We start from the raw sequence: 17447 nt of genomic DNA, 5'->3' as shown, positions 1-17447 counted from the left end.
ATCCCTTTCACCTGTCAAAAGTTATGGCTAGAATTGATTACACCTTTTATTATCTATTTATTTTCCAACATTTTAAAATGTAAGCTTTTCAAACATACAAAAAAATTGAAGGTAATGAACAGTGAAATCCACTTATCCACCATGGAGGGTCTATAATTAACATTTTACCATACTGGATTTATCACATACGTACCCATTTATACATCCCACCATCCATCTTTCAATCCATCTTTTAAAACATACATTTCAAAATAAGTTGCAGACATCAGTACACTTCCTCCTAAATATTTCAGTATGGCATTAATTAGAGCTAATTGTTTCTAGTTTTGGGGAGGTTAAATCTTTTATTTTTATTTATTTATTTATTTATTTTTATTGTATGTATACTTTATTTTATTTTATTTTTTTATATATTTTATTGATTTTTTACAGAGAGGAAGGGAGAGAGATAGAGAGTTAGAAACATCGATGAGAGAGAAACATCGATCAGTTGCCTCCCCCACATCTCCTACTGGGGATATGCCCGCAACCCAGGTACATGCCCTTGACCGGAATCGAACCCGGGACCTCTCAGTCCGCAGGCCGACGCTCTATCCACTGAGCCAAACCAGTTTCGGCAAATCTTTTATTTTTAACACTAGAGGCCCGATGCATGAAATTCGTGTAAGAATAGGCCTTCCTTCCCCCGGGCTGCTGGCACTGGCTTCCCTCTGGCACTGGACCCGGGCTTCCCTTGCAGAGGGAGGCCCCACCCACCCACCGCAGCCTGCCAGTTGGTGGCCTGGGCCTCCCTCTTTGGGGTGTTCATGGAGCCCCCCTACCCCCATTGATCGCCCTGCCAGCAGGTGGCCTGGGCCTCCCTCTGCGGGGCAATCATGGGGCGATGGCCGGGCCCGACCAATCACATCACATCTGCCTTGGCTGGCCTGGCGCCAGTGGGTGTCAGAGCGTGGTCCCGGATGTTCTTCCGGATGGTCGTCCCGCTGTTAGGCTGTTGTGTTGATTTGCATATTACACTTTTATTATATAGGATGCATGTTTTTATTTCATAAAATTTATCATAGTTAGCAAGTACCAAGTCCTTGGTGTGATTATTTGGTTAATGCTTCCCTCCCCCTTCAAGGTAACAGGAACTGTGTTTTGCTCACCAATGTATCCGCGAGTCTTGGCATTATAACAGATGGTTAATATAGAGTATATTTATTAGGGAACATATGAGAAGTCAGAAAGAAGTGGATGAAAGACAGTATTATAGAAATGGAAAGAAAAAGTAAGCCATGGCCTCCTCATAGCAGTTTAAGTCTTTGCTATTATGACTAGTGTTGGTGCTGGGGCCATTTAAAGCTTTTTTAGTAAATGGAGCAGAATATGTTGCTGAGGAAATTGCCATTTTATGTTGGCTCAATTAAGAAAATAAAGTACTGTGGATATCTTCACTGATCAAATATAACAACTTCCCAGGGTTCTGGTTGTTTTGTAAGGAAGCTTATAGTACCCGACTTTCATTCTTATCTCACTTATCTCCCGGCTTGCGTCCTTTGATAACCATCCTTTTCCTCAAGGCGAAATTTCATTTGAGAAACGCCTGATCCATGGGTCAGATATGTTTACCCAAATGCTGATTACAAACCTCATATTGGACACATGAAAATAGAATCTATTTTTCTCCTTCTCAAGCTCCCCCCTTCCTATCAAGACTCCTCTTTGGCTGTTCCTCCAGTTCTTTTTGATGACACCAGCTTTAAATTGGGAGTATATCTGTAAATCAAAATTAATTTTAGAATGTAATGAGTGAAAAGCATTTATTTGAGCAAAAGGAGCTGCAGCCTGGAAGACACAGGTTCAGAGAGCAACCTAAATTGTGTTCCACTGAGACAAAGGGGAGGCCATCCTATATAATAAAAGCCTAATATGCAAATTGTCCCCTTGACCGGGAGTTTGACCACTCACTATGACGTGCGCTGACCACCAGGGGGTGACGCGGAACATGGCGGGTGTCGGCTACATAGCACTGGCAGCGGGCGGCAGTGGAGGCCCTGCTGGCCTCAATGGCCCGATGAGAGCAGAACCACAGTGGGATGGTGGAACAGGTGAGTGAGTGGCGCCAGGCCAAGGCGGGTGCGAGCGGGGGCCCAATCACCCCGCTGATTACCCCGCAGATGGTGACCAGAGGCAGTGGTGGGAGGCAGGGCCGTTGCCCGGCTTGGAGGTGCTGAGGGAGCTTGGCGGGGGCCTGATGACTCAGATGGAGGGGGCCCAGGTGCTGCGCAGGGTCCAGAGGTCAACCGGGGCCTGCCCTTCCACGCCAGACGCTCGTGCTTTGATTGCCGGCCAGGCTTAGGGACTGTACCTGTGCACGAATTTCATGCATTGGGCCTCTAGTCTATCATAAAGTTTCTGCCCAGGGTCCCAATTTTATGCAAATGAGACTTCCAACTTGTGCAGTTCTGTTTGGTCAGTATAGCTGCCACCGAGGATACAATTTGTATAGTTTTGTTTAGATGAAGCAGGTCTTAATCCCTTGGTATAAAGAGGAAACCGGGGTTTCCCTGCAGTGGTTGACTCAGGAACAGGAGCAGAGTACATTGTGAGAAGCATAGAGTTCAGTATGAAGATCTTCCCACTCAGTGAGGAGGCTCTATTAGCAAATGGCTAGACCAGTGGTTGGCAAACTCATTAGTCAACAGAGCCAAATAGCAAGTCCAACGATTGAAATTTCTTTTGAGAGCCAAATTTTTTAAACTTAAACTCTATAGGTAGGTACATTGTTATTAACTTAATTAGGGTGCTCCTAAGCTGGCCTTTGCTAAAAACGTCCTCAATCTGAGGGGTCAACCTCAGCGAATGTACCCCCACTTCTAATGCCACTTCTTCAAAACAGACTCGCCCAGGCCGAAAACCGACTTCTGCGCATGGGCCATGAAGTTTCAATCACACTATACATGCGCGCCCGCACATGGTATTTTGTGGAAGAGCCACACTCAAGGGGCCCAAAGAGCCACATGTGGCTCTCGAGCCAAGGTTGGCTGACCACTGGGCTAGAATCTTCCTCATAAAATGTGGACCCTCAGGTGACCATGGGGAATCAGTCCCATTAGTTCACACCAAAAGAATCTTTCTTCTGGAGACCCACATGCCTGTGAGAGGCCTGGATCTGGTGACACAGCCACCCTTCTGGAGCACAGGGGATTGTGTAATCTTGTCCCCAGTGTTTATAAAGGTGCCTCACGTGATTGAAACTTCAAAAGCTGCAATTATTTTCTTAGATGACCTTACCTACCTGATAACTGAGATTTCGCTCTCTCATCTTTCTTATCTCAGGAGCATTTGATAACTTTATGTCATTGAGAGTTCATAGTGCTCCATCCCCAAGATACACCATTCGTAATCTTAAAGCCTTCTTCTGCTCCGCCCATTAGATTCTGAGAGCAGGTGACTGCAGACCTGGCCTGATCTGAGTATCTTGGTGAAGAATCTGGCCTCAAAGGATCCGGTTCCAGAGCCAGGTTCCAGAAATCCTCCCATGAAGAGTCATCCCTTGGGGCCAAAGCAGGGCTGGCCCGTGTTCTGCTTCTGTGTTTCAAATGGAGCGGTTGAGGAGGATCTGCAGACACGTCAGCTTTGGGAGAGCTTCCCCCGCCCCCCCCCCCCAAAAAAAGGTTTTCCGTGGGTCGGACAAGGACCAGGGGAACTCCCTAGCTTTCAGGACGAGAAGCAAGCGCTGAAATTCAGTGTCAGGAAGGGCAGACTTCTATGATGTGTGGGTTTTAGGCCACATTGGTGTTTTTTGGATAAGATTCAAGAGCTCCTACTCAGTGACTTCTTTGGTGCTCCCCGGCGGCCACCCTCCAGCCCTCCCCAAGCCCTCCCGGCTCCTGCAGCGCCGCTCTCCCCTCCGACCCCCAACGCTCCGGGAGGGCCGAGGCGGCTCCCGCGGCTGCTCGCGACCTCCCGTCGCTCCAGTCCGCGCTCGGGCTCCGGCTTCCTCCAGCCCCCCAGGGCGAGCGAAACTGCAGACCGCTGCGCCGCGGAATAAAACGCTCCACAGCGCAGTGGCCACCCCGTAGCTTTCCCCATGCCCGCCTCTGCACAAGCAGGACGCGGACCCCAGAGCTAAAAAACACCGCTGAGGGGGGGATAAGGACACCTTTGTAATATCTTAATCAATAAAGGGGAAAAATATGAAAAAAACACAAAAAAAACACCGCTGATCAGCTCGCTCGTTCCCCTCCATTGAAATGCAAGCCTATTCCCGCGCCAACGCTGCGCGTCCTGCAATCGCGCCTGGGCCGTCACCCGCCGGAGCCGCGTTCCCCAGGCCGCCCCGCCTCCCACCAGGTCCTGGGCCTCTTCCCCGCCTCCCGCCCGCGGACCTCCCCGTCCCGCCCTCGGAACTCCCCGCCCCGTCCTCGGCTCCTCCGCGGCCGCCATTGGTGGCGGCCCGCCCCAGAGGGCGCCCATTGGTCAGGCGGGAAGTCACTCACCCGGCGCATTCCGCCACCCGCAGGCTTGCGGGGAAACTTCCTTATTATTGTGACGCCGAAAGCGGAGACACCCGGAGTCCGGCCCGAGGGACTGTCACCGTCGGAATCCCGAGCGGCAGTTCAGCGCCCGCCAAGGTGCGCGGGGCGGGGGCCGGGGTGCCTGGGAGGAGGGCCCTGCGCAGCGTCCCCCGCGCGGCCGCCGCGTTCCACGGGGCGCGTCTGTCAGCGCGCGGCGCCCGGAGGGGCTGCTGCGGCGGCGGCGCTTTCTCAACGACCTGGGGCTGGACGCCTGCAGTGCCTGCGGGCAACCTCGGCCGCAGTTGCGCGCGCCACCCTGGCGTTCTGGGGGGTTCGCCCTCCATCCAAAGAGCCCCCGCGCCCGGGAAGGCCGGAAGCTGCGTGAACACTGGGAGCGCCCCCAACCCGGACTCGACTGTTCGCGGTCCGGGAGGAATTGCGACGCGGAAAGTCACAAGGAGGATCCTCCCCTTCCTCCTCGCCCGGCCCCATTTAAATCCCGGGGCTCGGGAGACACCCAGGCGGTGCGGGCGCCGGCGCTTCCCGGCCCCGTGGGGGGCGGGTGAGGCCTCCGCCTTAGAGGGAACCCCCGCGGTCTCGAGGAGTTTGCGCCGGGGACGCAGGGCTCGGCGTCCGCGGTGACAGCGCCCGCGGGGCCGCGGCGCCCGGCACCACCCGCCTCGTGGAGGCCGCGCCCGCCCGTCTGCCCGAGTCCGCCTCCTGGGCGGAGTTGGGGCGAGGGTGTGTGCGCGGACACGTGCGCGCGGGAGTGTGTGTGTGGACACGTACGTGTGCGGGGGTGCCGGGAGCCGGGAGCTTTGGGGGCAGGTGGCGCTCTTATTTGTAAAGGCGTGGCGTGCGCAAACCAGGACACGGAGCGTGTGTAGCCCTGAGCCAGCGGGGCCAGGAGTGCAGTGGAGACACCTAGAGCTACTGTGCCTGGGTGGGGGTGGGTGCACAGTGGGCCCTGCGGCGTATGCGTTTGAACTTGGCTCCTAGTTACTAGGTTGGCGCGCGAACTCATTTTTTTTGGGTTGATTTTTCTTTGTTACATGGCATTTCCATATATAAAATAAATATCAAAAATATAAGTCTTTGTTTTACTATGGTTGCAAATATCAAAACATTTCTATATGTGACACGGCACCAGAGTTACGTTAGGGTTTTTCAAAATGCTGACACGCCGCGCTCAAAAGGTTCGCCATCAGCTCGCTGTCTCTGGCTGTTTTCTGATGACCTGCTTCTTTAGCTTTTAAATCAGCCCCAGTAGGAAGTACCTTTAAATTCAGAGCGAAGCCTGGCAGGATTTCTGCTTGCAATCGTCACACCCGAAACGTTTTAGGAAGGACAATTCAAGAGCTCTTCCATTTGTGTGTGTGTGTGTGTGTGTGTGTCTCTTCTGGCTCTTCCCACAAATAGGAGGCTATTTCTAGAGCCTTGCATTGGGTGATTTGATAACATCAAGTGAGCTGATTTTTAACTCCAGGCTGAGGAGGAAGAAAAATGAAATAAAATGAGGATTTAACAGCCTTTTTAAATGAAGTGACTAGATGGAGAGGGATCTTGTTTTAGTAGGCAGATTACTGTGTCGCTCTCTTTTTGTACTTTACCCTGGGGCAAGGGGAATGGCATTATAAATAAGAAAAGGGGAGTAATATAGGTACCCCCCACCCCTTTAAAGCAAAATAGATTAATTACACATCATTGTTTGACCACAGTGAGCTAGGAACCTTCTGGAGAAAGTGTTCAGAAATCAGGGAGGAAGGTTTGAAACCTCTTTGGAAAAATACCTCTTTTGGCTTGGAAAAAAAAACAACTATTGATTAACATCCAGTTTTTGCTTGTTCAAAAAGTATGCAGTTGGGTTTGTATTTTTTTTTTTTTTTTAAACAAACACAATCTAAAATGTTCCAAATGGTGTGGTTGGAACCACTGGTTATGGCATTTCATTCTGAGTAACAGACTTCTTAAGATTTGCATAATAATTAAAAAAATGTAAGACAGAGTTGCACCCCTACTGGAGATACAGGATAGTTTTGCATCAGTTTAAGAAATAAAAGTAATATTCTCCAAAGTGAATGGGATTTTCTACATAAGATAGAAATAAAGTTTTGATGATATCTTAAAATCATGAGGGACTTTTTCTTTTGAGAGACTAAAGGTACCTCTCAGTCTTACCTTGTTTTCTATGATAGAGGATATGGTGTTGGAAGGAAGGAAGATACCAGAAAGTCTTCAAAACCAGTTGTGGCAAAATAAGCTATAATGTGTGTGATACATGGAAAACATGGAAGAAAATAGACAAAATTGAATTATAGTTTCAAAATTTCTCTTTTTAACCTAAATGGGAGATTTAAAGATAATTTCATTTTTATTTTAGTATCTGCTATAAATGTTAGGAATTTTTAAAGGTGCTACCTATGTCTCTAGTTCACTTTTAGAGATGATAGCTTCATAAGTTGGTTAGAGGTTCTTGTTCATATTTAACAGTCTTGAGATGCCGTGTTGGGGGAATATTTGTTTTCAATAACATGAAGGTATTTTGTAGAATTCCATACTAATGCTTTTTATTTCTTTAACTTGTAGATCTGCAGGGTGAGGGGTAACCATTCTGGCTCCTTGTCCAAATGCCAAGTGTGTGACCTGTGGTGAGTTACTTGATTTCTCTCTCAGTTTCCTCATCTTATACATTGAGATAATAATCTACTTTACAGAATTAATAAGAGGATTCAACAAGATAATCTATATAAAGAACTCAAGTTACTACAGTTGCCTAGAGGGGGACCTTAACAAATCCTTAATGACTTTCCTTTGCTGTGATGTAGTGAAGAGAACTGGGTGAGCCCAGGAGGTAGGAGACCTAGTTTCCAGTCTCTTCTTCATCCACTTATTTCTCAGAGGACCAAGGTTACTTGGCCATGGAAGGCCTCAGCTGCCATTAAAAAGAAGTTAGGAATGTAAGTCTCTTGCCTAAAGGTTAGATTAAGTGGACATTTAAGGTATCCTTAATAAGGTGATCTCTTTTATGCTATACCTCTGCCCCTTTTAGACATGTTCTACATTTAGAAATAGAACTTGCTGATGTCAGTGACATGTATTTTTGTGTGTGAACCAGTAAGTGAACTAGTTTTTTGTTTAAAATATATTTTTATTGATTTCAGAGAATAAGGGAGAGGGAGAGAGAATCAACGATGAGAATCATTGATCGGCTGCCTCCTGCATGCCCCACACTGGGGATCGAGCCCACAACCTGGGCATGAGCCCTAACTGGGAATTGAACTGTGACCTCCTGGTTCATAGGTCAGTGCTCAATCACGGAGCCACACTGGCCGGGCGTGAACTAGTTATATTATAAGTCAGGGTAGACATAGAAAAAAGTCTGGCTAACTCTGTTGAGATTGCTTCATTTACCCTTCCCATCTCTGGCTAGCTTAGGTCTGGTTACCTATAAGTTGGAATCCTACTGTTGTCACTTAACTGCTTATGTACATGTTCTTGGGCAAGTGACCTAACCTTGCTAAGCATTGAGGTTATTGTACAGGGCAAATTAAATAATCTGTGTAAACTTTTTAGCACAGACTCAGATGCACAGTAGGCTTGCAGTAATAGTAGATATTACTTTTTCTTTATTCAGCAACTATTTATTGAGCTCTTACTATGTGCCAGGCACTATTCTAGTCTTTAGGGATAGAGAAATGAACAAAAGTGAGTGAGAAAAAAATGGGTGGGAGTACCCAGGATAGCAAATGCCAGGTGAAGAACAGTGCTAACACTGGATCTTTAAATTCATGGACACCATTAGCTACTAGATATGGGGGTTCTACCAGAGTGTACTTTTAGGTGAAAGCTGCATTATTGGCTGGTTTCTCTTCAGTGCACTGAACTTTTCTCCTGAAAGATGATTTTCTTGCCTCCTGCTACAGTTTTGGCAAAGTGTCTTGATGACCTAGACCACATTTTCTATTAGGGTTAGTAATTCATACATAGGAATACGGCTTATTTGTGGTTGTCACTTAGCTACTTCTCTAGTAATTTTTATTTGACTGCCTGAAGATTCCATTACTGTAACTCAGGTGGGAAGGATTTTGAACAATAGTCCTATTTGTCGTTTTTCATAAATGGTTTCTATTAGTCAGTTAAAGATGAGGCCATACTTCAGGCTTGCAATTGTCCCAAGCTCTCAGAGTGTAGCTGATCCTCAAGGACTGATTCATGCTAAACAAATTTATAAGAAGCTGATAGATCCAGGATGTTGAATTAATAATAAGTAGAAATGCTAAGAAGCCTGAGATGCTTTGGCCAGCTGGTCATGGTGTTCTTTCTACATAGTAGGATCTGCCTTGGAAAACAAGTTACTTAAGGTTGCTTAATTACTCATGGAATCTAAGCAAGGCAGGTGGCTAGGTGAATTTAAAGACTAATTATAGTACGTCAGTTCTCTGCTTGGGGGACATTTTAAACAGCAAAGTTACCAGCAAAAAATATAAAAATGTGAAAAATGTGGCACTAAATACACTGCAAAAAGACCACTTTTGAGAGTCAAAACAAGAAGGCAGAGCATCATCTTATTTGACTTCACCTGGGAACATGTGCATAGGATGATTCAAATTTTTCATCTCTTTACACATGTCTGGGAATGATTGCTAAAATGTTCTGAGCACTGATTTTGGGGTTACAAACAAATTTTAGTGAGTACGCAAATTCACAAGCATAGAATTGCAAATAATGAAGAACAACTGTGCTTAGGGATAGTGAAGGTGGTGGTGCTGGACATTTTTGTTTAGTATGAATAAAGCTGCTGTGAGCATTGTTTATAGATTTTTAGATTATTGATTTTTAGAGAGGGAGGGAGAGAGGCAGTCAGACATTGATATGAGAGAGAAACATGATTGTTGCCTCCTGCATGTTTCCCAACTAATGATTGACCAAAACCTGGGAATCGAACCCGAGACCTTTTGGTGTATGGGACAACACTCCAATCAACTGAGTCACTCCTGGCCAGGGCTGTTTATAGATTTTTGTGTTGACAAACAATCATAGCTTCTTAATACCATATTTTTAGACACATTGTACTTGGCTGGTTAAGGGGATGGCTTAATGGTAGAGCTGCCTAATCTTATTCATTATCTCCTAATTCTGGCTACTTTCCCTCTAGAGGGCAACTTTATTTTCAGGTTTCCAGGACATCCTGTATTGTATACTGACTATAATTTAGTCATTCTGCAAGTATTTTTGTGGTTTTTGCTCCTGTAGGTGACATATAAATCTACTTGGGTGGCATTGTAGTCCACTGGGTAAGACTGTGGACATTGGCTTAAGATTCATAGCCTGGTTCTGGCTCTTTTCGGCTGTGTGACCTTAGGCATGCTTGTTAATCTCTCTGAGCCTTGCTTTCTCTAAAATGAGGCTAAAAATAGTACTTATGGCACAGGGTTGGTGTGAAGATGAAATTAGATAATGAAATAAAATGCTTATTAGCACAGTGAATAATGTATAGTAAGTACTATGAGTTTCTTATGTAACTGTTAGTAAGAGAAGACATGCTCATGAAACATTGGAAATTAAGGAAGACATTAGTATGTATACAGCAATTTAGCAAATTGGGAAAATAAAATTATGAAAAGATTATGTGATCTTGCTGGTCTTTTAAAATGTATGTATCTTCCCCCCCAATCCTCCGCTGCCTCATTTTATCATTTTATCTTGTCTCCCTTTGTAGTTAACTCAAAGAATAACATTGAAGCTTATTTTTTTTTTTTTTAGTTCTAGTGTCTAGACAAAAAATCTTAAGAAGAAGCAGAACTTTCTGGTTAAGACAGCAAATTGAGATTCAGTTTTATATTTTTTCCATGACTTTTTTGAAAGAGTTCAAAGAGTATATCAGATAGCATTGCCATAGGTCACTAAATAAATGTTCCACTGTATAGAAAAACTACATTTTGCTTATTCATTTTTCAGTTGATGGATGTCTGAGTTATTGCTACCTTTTCATAACATGAGTGAATAATGCTGTTATGAACATTTGTGTACATGTTTTTGTGTGGATGTATTTATGCTTTTCTTTGTTTCCTATTTAAATTTTAAAAATTTAGTTTTTGATTACAGTTGACATACAATATTATATTAGTTTCAGGGATACAGCATAGTGATTAGACATTTATATAGCTTACGAAGTGATCACCTCATTAAGTCTAGTATCTACCTAGTATCATACATAGTTATTAAAATATTATTGACTACATTCCCTATGCTGTACTTTACATCTCTGTGACTATTTTTAGATCTTGAAATTTGTATATTTTAATCCCTTTCACCTTTTTTGCCCATCCCCCCCAACAACCCTCCCACCTGGAGACGGTCAATTTATTCTCTATCTATGAGTTTGTTTCTGTTTTGTTTGTTCGTTTTTTATTTTAGACTAGGGGCCTGGTGCACGAAATTCGTGCACTGGGTGTGTGTGTGTGTGGGGGGGGGAGTGTCCCTCAGCCCAGCCTGCCCCCTCTCACATACTGGGAGCCCTCAGGCATTGACCCCCATCACCCTCCAATCGCAGGATCGGCCCCTTGCCCAGGCCTGACGCCTCTGGCCTAGGCATCCGGCCCGGGCAGCGGGGATCCGCAGCTGCAGCGGCCCCGCGATCGTGGGCTTCGCTTTAGGCCCAGGCAAGGGACCCCTAGCTCCTGGGACTGCCAGCTTCGACCGTGCCCAGCTCCCATCGCTGGCTCCACCCCTACTTCCTGCTATCACTGGCCAGGGTGGAAAAGGCACCTGATTCTCTGATCATGGCTGGGGGGCAGGGCAAAGGCGGCCCCAGGGCCGCCTTTGCCCTGCCCCCCAGCTCTTAGCTCCCCCCTGGGTTTCTGATCACTGTCAGTGGCATGGGGCTTCTTCCTGCTTTCCCTTTGGCCTCCCTGCATTGTGCCTACATATGCAAATTAACTGCCATCTTGTTGGCAGTTAACTGCCAATCTTAGTTGGCAGTTAATTTGCATATAGCCCTGATTAGCCAATGAAAAGGGTAGCTCGTACGCCAATTACCATTTTTCTCTTTTATTAGTGTTGATTCCACATATAAATGAAATCATATGGTATTTGTCTTTCTCTGTCAATTTGCAGTTCTCTTGGATATATAGCTAGCAGTAAAATTGCTGGATAATATGGTAACTCTATGTTTAGCCTTTTTAGGACCTGCCAGACTGTTTTCCAAAGCACCTGTGCTATATTACATTCCCATCAGCAATGTAAGAGAGCTCCACTTACTCCACATCCTCACTCAAACTTGTTATTATCTGTCCTTTTTTATTATAACCCTCCTAGAGGGTGTGAACTGATAGAGATGGAATTTGTTTTTGTTTGTATGAAAGGAAAGCATGAATTTTTAATAATTATTTTTGGGGGGGGAGGAGCATAAATTTTTAAAAGTAGTGAGACTTTGGGCTAGAGCAGGGGTGGGCAAACTTTTTGACTCGAGGGCCACAATGGGTTCTTAAACTGGACCGGCGGGCTGGAACAAAAGCATGGATGGAGTGTTTGTGTGAACTAATATAAATTCAAAGTAAACATCAACACTAATAAAAGAGAAAAATGGTAATTGGCGTACGAGCTACCCTTTTCATTGGCTAATCAGGGCTATATGCAAATTAACTGCCAACTAAGATTGGCAGTTAACTGCCAACTAAGATTGGCAGTTAACTGCCAACAAGATGGCGGTTAATTTGCATATGTAGGCACAATGCAGGGAGGCGAAAGGGAAAGCAGGAAGAAGCCCCCTGCCACTGACAGTGATCGGAAACCCAGGGCGGAGCTAAGAGCTGGGGGGCAGGGCAAAGGCGGCCCTGGGGCCGCCTTTGCCCTGCCCCCCAGCCATGATCAGAGAATCAGGTGCCTTTTCCACCCTGGCCAGTGATAGCAGGAAGTAGGGGTGGAGCCAGCGATGGGAGCTGGGCACGGTCGAAGCTGGCAGTCCCAGGAGCTAGGGGTCCCTTGCCTGGGCCTAAAGCGAAGCCCACGATCGCGGGGCCGCTGCAGCTGCAGGTCCCCGCTGCCCGGGCCGGATGCCTAGGCCAGAGGCGTCAGGCCTGGGCAAGGGGCCGATCCTGCGATTGGAGGGTGATGGGGGTCAACGCCTGAGGGCTCCCAGTATGTGAGAGGGGGCAGGCTGGGCTGAGGGACACTCCCCCCCCCCCCCCCACACCCAGTGCACGAATTTTGTGCACCGGGCCCCTAATCATTACATAAAAGGGTATGGTCTTTTTTTTTTTTTTTTTTTTTTTAGTTTTATTCATTTCAAACGAGCCAGATCTGGCCCGCGGGCCGTAGTTTGCCCACGGCTGTGTTATACTGTGGTCTCTGATTAAGGCAATTAAAATCTGGCTGAGGAGTTAAGTTATGATACAGAGAAAGTTTTTTCTGTTCTTTTTTTTTGTAAAAAATATATTTTATTGATTTCAGAGAGGAAGGGAAAGAGCGAGAGAAACATCAATGATGAGAGCAAATCATTGATTGCCTGCCTCCTGCACGGGTTCGAATCTGCAACCCAGGCATGTGCCCTGACTGGGAATCGAACCGTGACCTCCTGGTTCATAGGTCGAGGCTCAACCACTAAGCCACACGACAGGCCAGAGAAAGTTTTTAATCAGGGTCGGAGGGATGCAGATTGATGGTGGCTGGAATGGTCTCCAGGGGCCCTTGAGTAGGATGTGAAGCTTGACTCAGATCCAGAAGGATGTGTAAGAGGAAAGAGAAGTAACATTTTTTACCCATTTCTCATTTTTGTTGCAAGTGGTGAATTACTGTCCAAGCTAACAATAGGCTATTTAAAGGAGCTCACAAATTTTTAAAATTTAAATAAGTAGAAAACTCAAAGGAAAAGTGCAGTGAGAAAGAACAAGGTGAAGTCATGAGGGTAATTTCAAAGCTGTTGTACCATATGATTTGCAGAGATTGTTTTAGCAATGCTCCTGTACTCAAGTGTTCCTCATCAGTGACCTGAAAACTCTATTCTGTATTCACAATTCATTTACACAAATAAAATTTGTTTAGAAATGTTCTTTAAAATCTTACTTTAAAACACAAAAGTGGCATTATTATTATTATTATAACATGACTACTTTCAACACTATTAGTAAGTATTCTTCTGAGATGAAAATTGATTACATTTATTATTACTCATTGTGATTTCCTCTGACCTATTTTTTAAAATCTTTTTTTACAAAATGTTTTTCTAGGCTACATGATCCCCTGAAGGATAAGAACAATGTTATGTTGGGGATATTGGTCTCTGGGCCAACCTGGTATCAGCACTAACCTACAAGGAATTGTGGCCGAGCCACAAGTGTATGGATTTATATCAGACAGAAGTGTCAAGGAAGTAGCCTGTGGAGGAAACCACTCCGTGTTCCTGCTGGAGGATGGAGAGGTTTACACCTGCGGCTTGAACACCAAGGGGCAGCTGGGCCATGAGAGGGAAGGAAACAAGCCAGGTGAGTGCACCTTGTCTGCCTTGATGACGGGCGAGAAAGGCTGGGGAATGGGAGAGTGTTGGTGGAAGATCTACGCAAGTGTTTATCTTTCAGGGAGGCTCTTTGAATGGTGTAGGATTCCCTTCTGTGTGGAACTTTTTTTTTTTTTTAATTTTTTAAAATATATTTTATTGATTTTTTACAGAGAGGAGGGGAGAGGGATAGAGAGTTAGAAACATCGATGAGAGAGAAACATCGATCAGCTGCCTCCTGCACACTCCCCACTGGGGATGTACCCGCAACCAAGGTACATGCCCTTGACCGGAATCGAACCTGGGACCCTTTAGTCCGCAGGCCGACACTCTATCCACTGAGCCAAACCAGTTAGGGCTGTGTGGAACTTTTGTGTCTAATTCAAGCCTTTTGATGGAAAACCAGACATTTCCTTTCTGTCTTTTTTTGTTGTTGATGTTAATCCTCACCTGAGGATATTTTTCCATTGATTTTTATAGAGAGTGGAAGGGAGGGGGAAAGACAGAGCGAGAAACAAACATCAATGTGAGAGAGACACATTGATTGGTTGCCTCCCACATGTGCCCTGACCAGGGCCGGGCATCAAGTTGCAACTGGTATGTGCCCTTGACTGGAATCAAACCCAGGACCCTTCAGTCCGTAGGCTCTATCCACTGAGCCAAACCAGCTAGGGCTCCTTTTCATCTTATTAGACAACATATGTTGTATCAGTTACCAGGGGAGGGAAGTTGACTAGTTGGTTTAGAGTTAGAGAAATAGATTTTTCTCCCATAATTGAATGCTAACACATTGTGATTATTTTGTGAATAGGTAATGCTCATAAAATCTATATCAGAAGCATTTTCCTCTAATTTTTCCTCCAAAGTGCCTATTCATTCATTTATTTCTGCAACATGCTTTTGTTAAGCAGTTTGGGCTAAGTACTATGCTTGGTGTTGTGAGTAGAAAGTGAATGAATTAGTAATGATTTGGTTCCAGGGAACCCGTGTGCAGGAATGTGTGAGGTAAGTTGGAAAACATGCTGGGGGATTGAAGGAGAGGGATTCATTTCTCCTTTGGAGGTCAGTCAAGTAGGAAGCAGGAGTTGGGACTTCAGCAAGTGTGTGTATGTTTATTACACACACCTGGGTGTACCCAGTGATTAAAGGCATGGGTATGATGGTGCAATCTTGTTCAGGGAATGTTGAATAGTTTGGTGAGACTGTTGATGGAGGGTGAGAGAGGAGAAGTTGGAAAGGTAGAGGGCTGATTAGATTCCTTAAGTTTTAGGGTCTTTCATTTATTGATAACAGGTGCTGTGTGTATTTAAAGTCCATTGGTTTAAGTTCTTTTTCCTTCCATTTTTTTTTTTTTTTGTCTAAAGGGTCTAAGTTTGACCTTCAGTATGTGTTTATATAGCATAGATCTATCTATAAGGTACTTTCTTAGTATTGGATTTCAGCTACATTTAGAGGAGTGGTGATACTTGAATGAGTCTCCTTTTGGTGAGAAATGATAAGATAGGGTCTTAAATTATGACCATGCTGTATTTTTCATATTAGCATGGCATGTGTCATTTTCTTTGTTATTTGCTGACTTTTTTATTTAATCCAAATCAAATGAAGATACTGAAGCTTCATTAAAGGACAGTCTTGTGTTTTTTTTCTAGGTGATTTTACTTTTATGTGTTTATTTAGGCAAATCATTTTGGTGTCAGGATGAGCTAATTTTTTCTGTGACACTGGCTCCCTCTTTTCTCATATTTATTTCCTCCCATAACAAGTGGCTACATTCTGTAGTTGCCCTGCCCAAATATCAGTGTTAACATTTCATCAATTTTATGTTGCCCACTGGATAAAGGGCTGCAGGGCTGCTCTTATGTAGAATTATTATGTGAACTGTGATTTATGGGCTTTTTCCCCATTCTTTGCCTCGAGGTTCCCTCTTGGGAACCCTTCCTGCCATATCCTACCAGGCCTGCTCACCCAGTGTCCTAAACAGTTGTTTCTGGACTTGTGGCCCTTGGACTCTTGGGATTTCAAGGAAGTGGTTTGTAGCATGGTTCATATATGCACCTTTATATATACAATGCACCTGGTACTACAGTTTTTCAAATGTGAGTAGGTCATGTTTTTAACTAAAATAAAAATTCAGTTAACAGTGTCACCATTTCATAAGTTGAGTTAGTAATTCCTATTCATTATGTTTTACCAATTAATATAATACAGAAGTGTAATATAGAATTATTATGGAGGCGGCAGGAAGGTTTTTTACTTTTAAAAATGTTTTTCATATTAAAAGAGAGTAAAAGCCACGGTCATCTTTTCTCTCCTCCTGTTAAAACTCACCCGTGTCTTACATTAATCTGTTCTTGCTGTTTCCCCAGGTGAGAGTCAGTGTCTAACTACTCATGCTTACAGAGGGGTCAGTGGCAGGTCACAGCCCAACATCATGCTCCTCCTCTCGGGAATATCTACATTCCATCAGGGCTTAGAGATCCTTTAGGCCATTTCACACCAGTGACCCCTGAAGGACTTGTATTCACCCTGACCAGCCTTTGAAGGGAGTATTTTGGGGACCAGGAGGAGATCTTTCCATTACTCTATAGAGACAACATGGTTAGGGTGAATTCTGGAGTCAGACGAACCTAGTGGAGGCATTACCGTGCTCTGATTCTGTATTTTAGAGCCTCAATTCCCTTTCCTATAAAAAGAGGAGGCTTCGGTTCTAGTGTAGCTCCTAAAGTAGTTTCAAATGATAAAGAAGACTCCACAAAGCTAACTGTAGCCTGTGAAGCCTGCCCTCCTGTCTGTTTTCTCTGTGACTGTGCCTTCTGTCAGGCAGCGTCCCAGCAGAGCTGGTTGCTCAGGATGACTCAGGGCACACCTTTGCCTTAGAACCTGGGGTGAGAAGATTGAACTTGGGGTGGCAGGTGAGAAAGGAAACAAAATCCTGTAATCCCACAATGGCAAAGATCTGTGGAAGGCACTGTGGTGAATACATTTGAGTGCAATGTGACATTCTACCAGTGGAGCCTCCTGCCACCAGCTTTATGGAGCTAATGGTGGGTGGTTTGTGGGCCTTGGGAGTGAGGAGCAGCTACAGTGCTTCTGCCTGTACGTTGGGTCAGGCCAGTTCTCTCTGTAGTAAAGGCTGAGTGATTGGAATAGACTTGAGCTAGAGGTATGACAAGAAGGCCTTTGGATTCAACCACAGAATCCAGCCGATGTTTATAATAAAAATTTCAAATAAACAAGGTTCTAGTGTAAATTACAATAGATTCCAGAAATTTCTGTTGTTGGCGAAGCTTGCCTGTTAATTATAAACTCCATAGCAGCTTTGGAATAGTTCCTCTTTGAATGGAAAGATTATGTGGGTGAGCACTTCCCTCTCTCTCTTTTTTAAAATATATTTTTACTGATTTCAGAGGGGAAGGGAGAGGGAGAGAGATAGAAACATCAATGATGAGAGA

The 17447-nt window shown here is 44.9% G+C and overlaps 1 protein-coding gene across 6 annotated transcripts in view; it reads left to right on the top strand.

Annotated features, from left to right (window-relative positions):
- Positions 1–4490: 4490 nt before the first annotated feature.
- HERC3 (HECT and RLD domain containing E3 ubiquitin protein ligase 3) overlaps positions 4491–17447 on the top strand; it is an 86042-nt gene continuing 73085 nt past the window's right edge. For 5 of the 6 annotated variants that reach the window (XR_009448751.1, XR_009448752.1, XM_059665552.1 and 2 more), the window contains exons 1-3: positions 4491–4619; positions 7089–7150; positions 13730–13984. Coding sequence is in view for 3 of the 6 variants with exons in the window: in XM_059665552.1 (XP_059521535.1) it covers positions 13759–13984 (226 nt within the window). In the remaining 3 variants the exon portion in view is untranslated. Of the gene's footprint in view, positions 4620–7088; positions 7151–13729; positions 13985–17447 lie in introns of those variants that run through there. The other variant, XM_059665561.1, reaches the window with a different exon arrangement.

Source organism: Myotis daubentonii, chromosome 1 (genome assembly GCF_963259705.1).
Source record: "Myotis daubentonii chromosome 1, mMyoDau2.1, whole genome shotgun sequence".
NCBI lineage: Eukaryota > Metazoa > Chordata > Mammalia > Chiroptera > Vespertilionidae > Myotis > Myotis daubentonii.
Note: the sequence above shows the minus strand (reverse complement) of the source record. Positions and strands in the feature narration are given on the sequence as shown.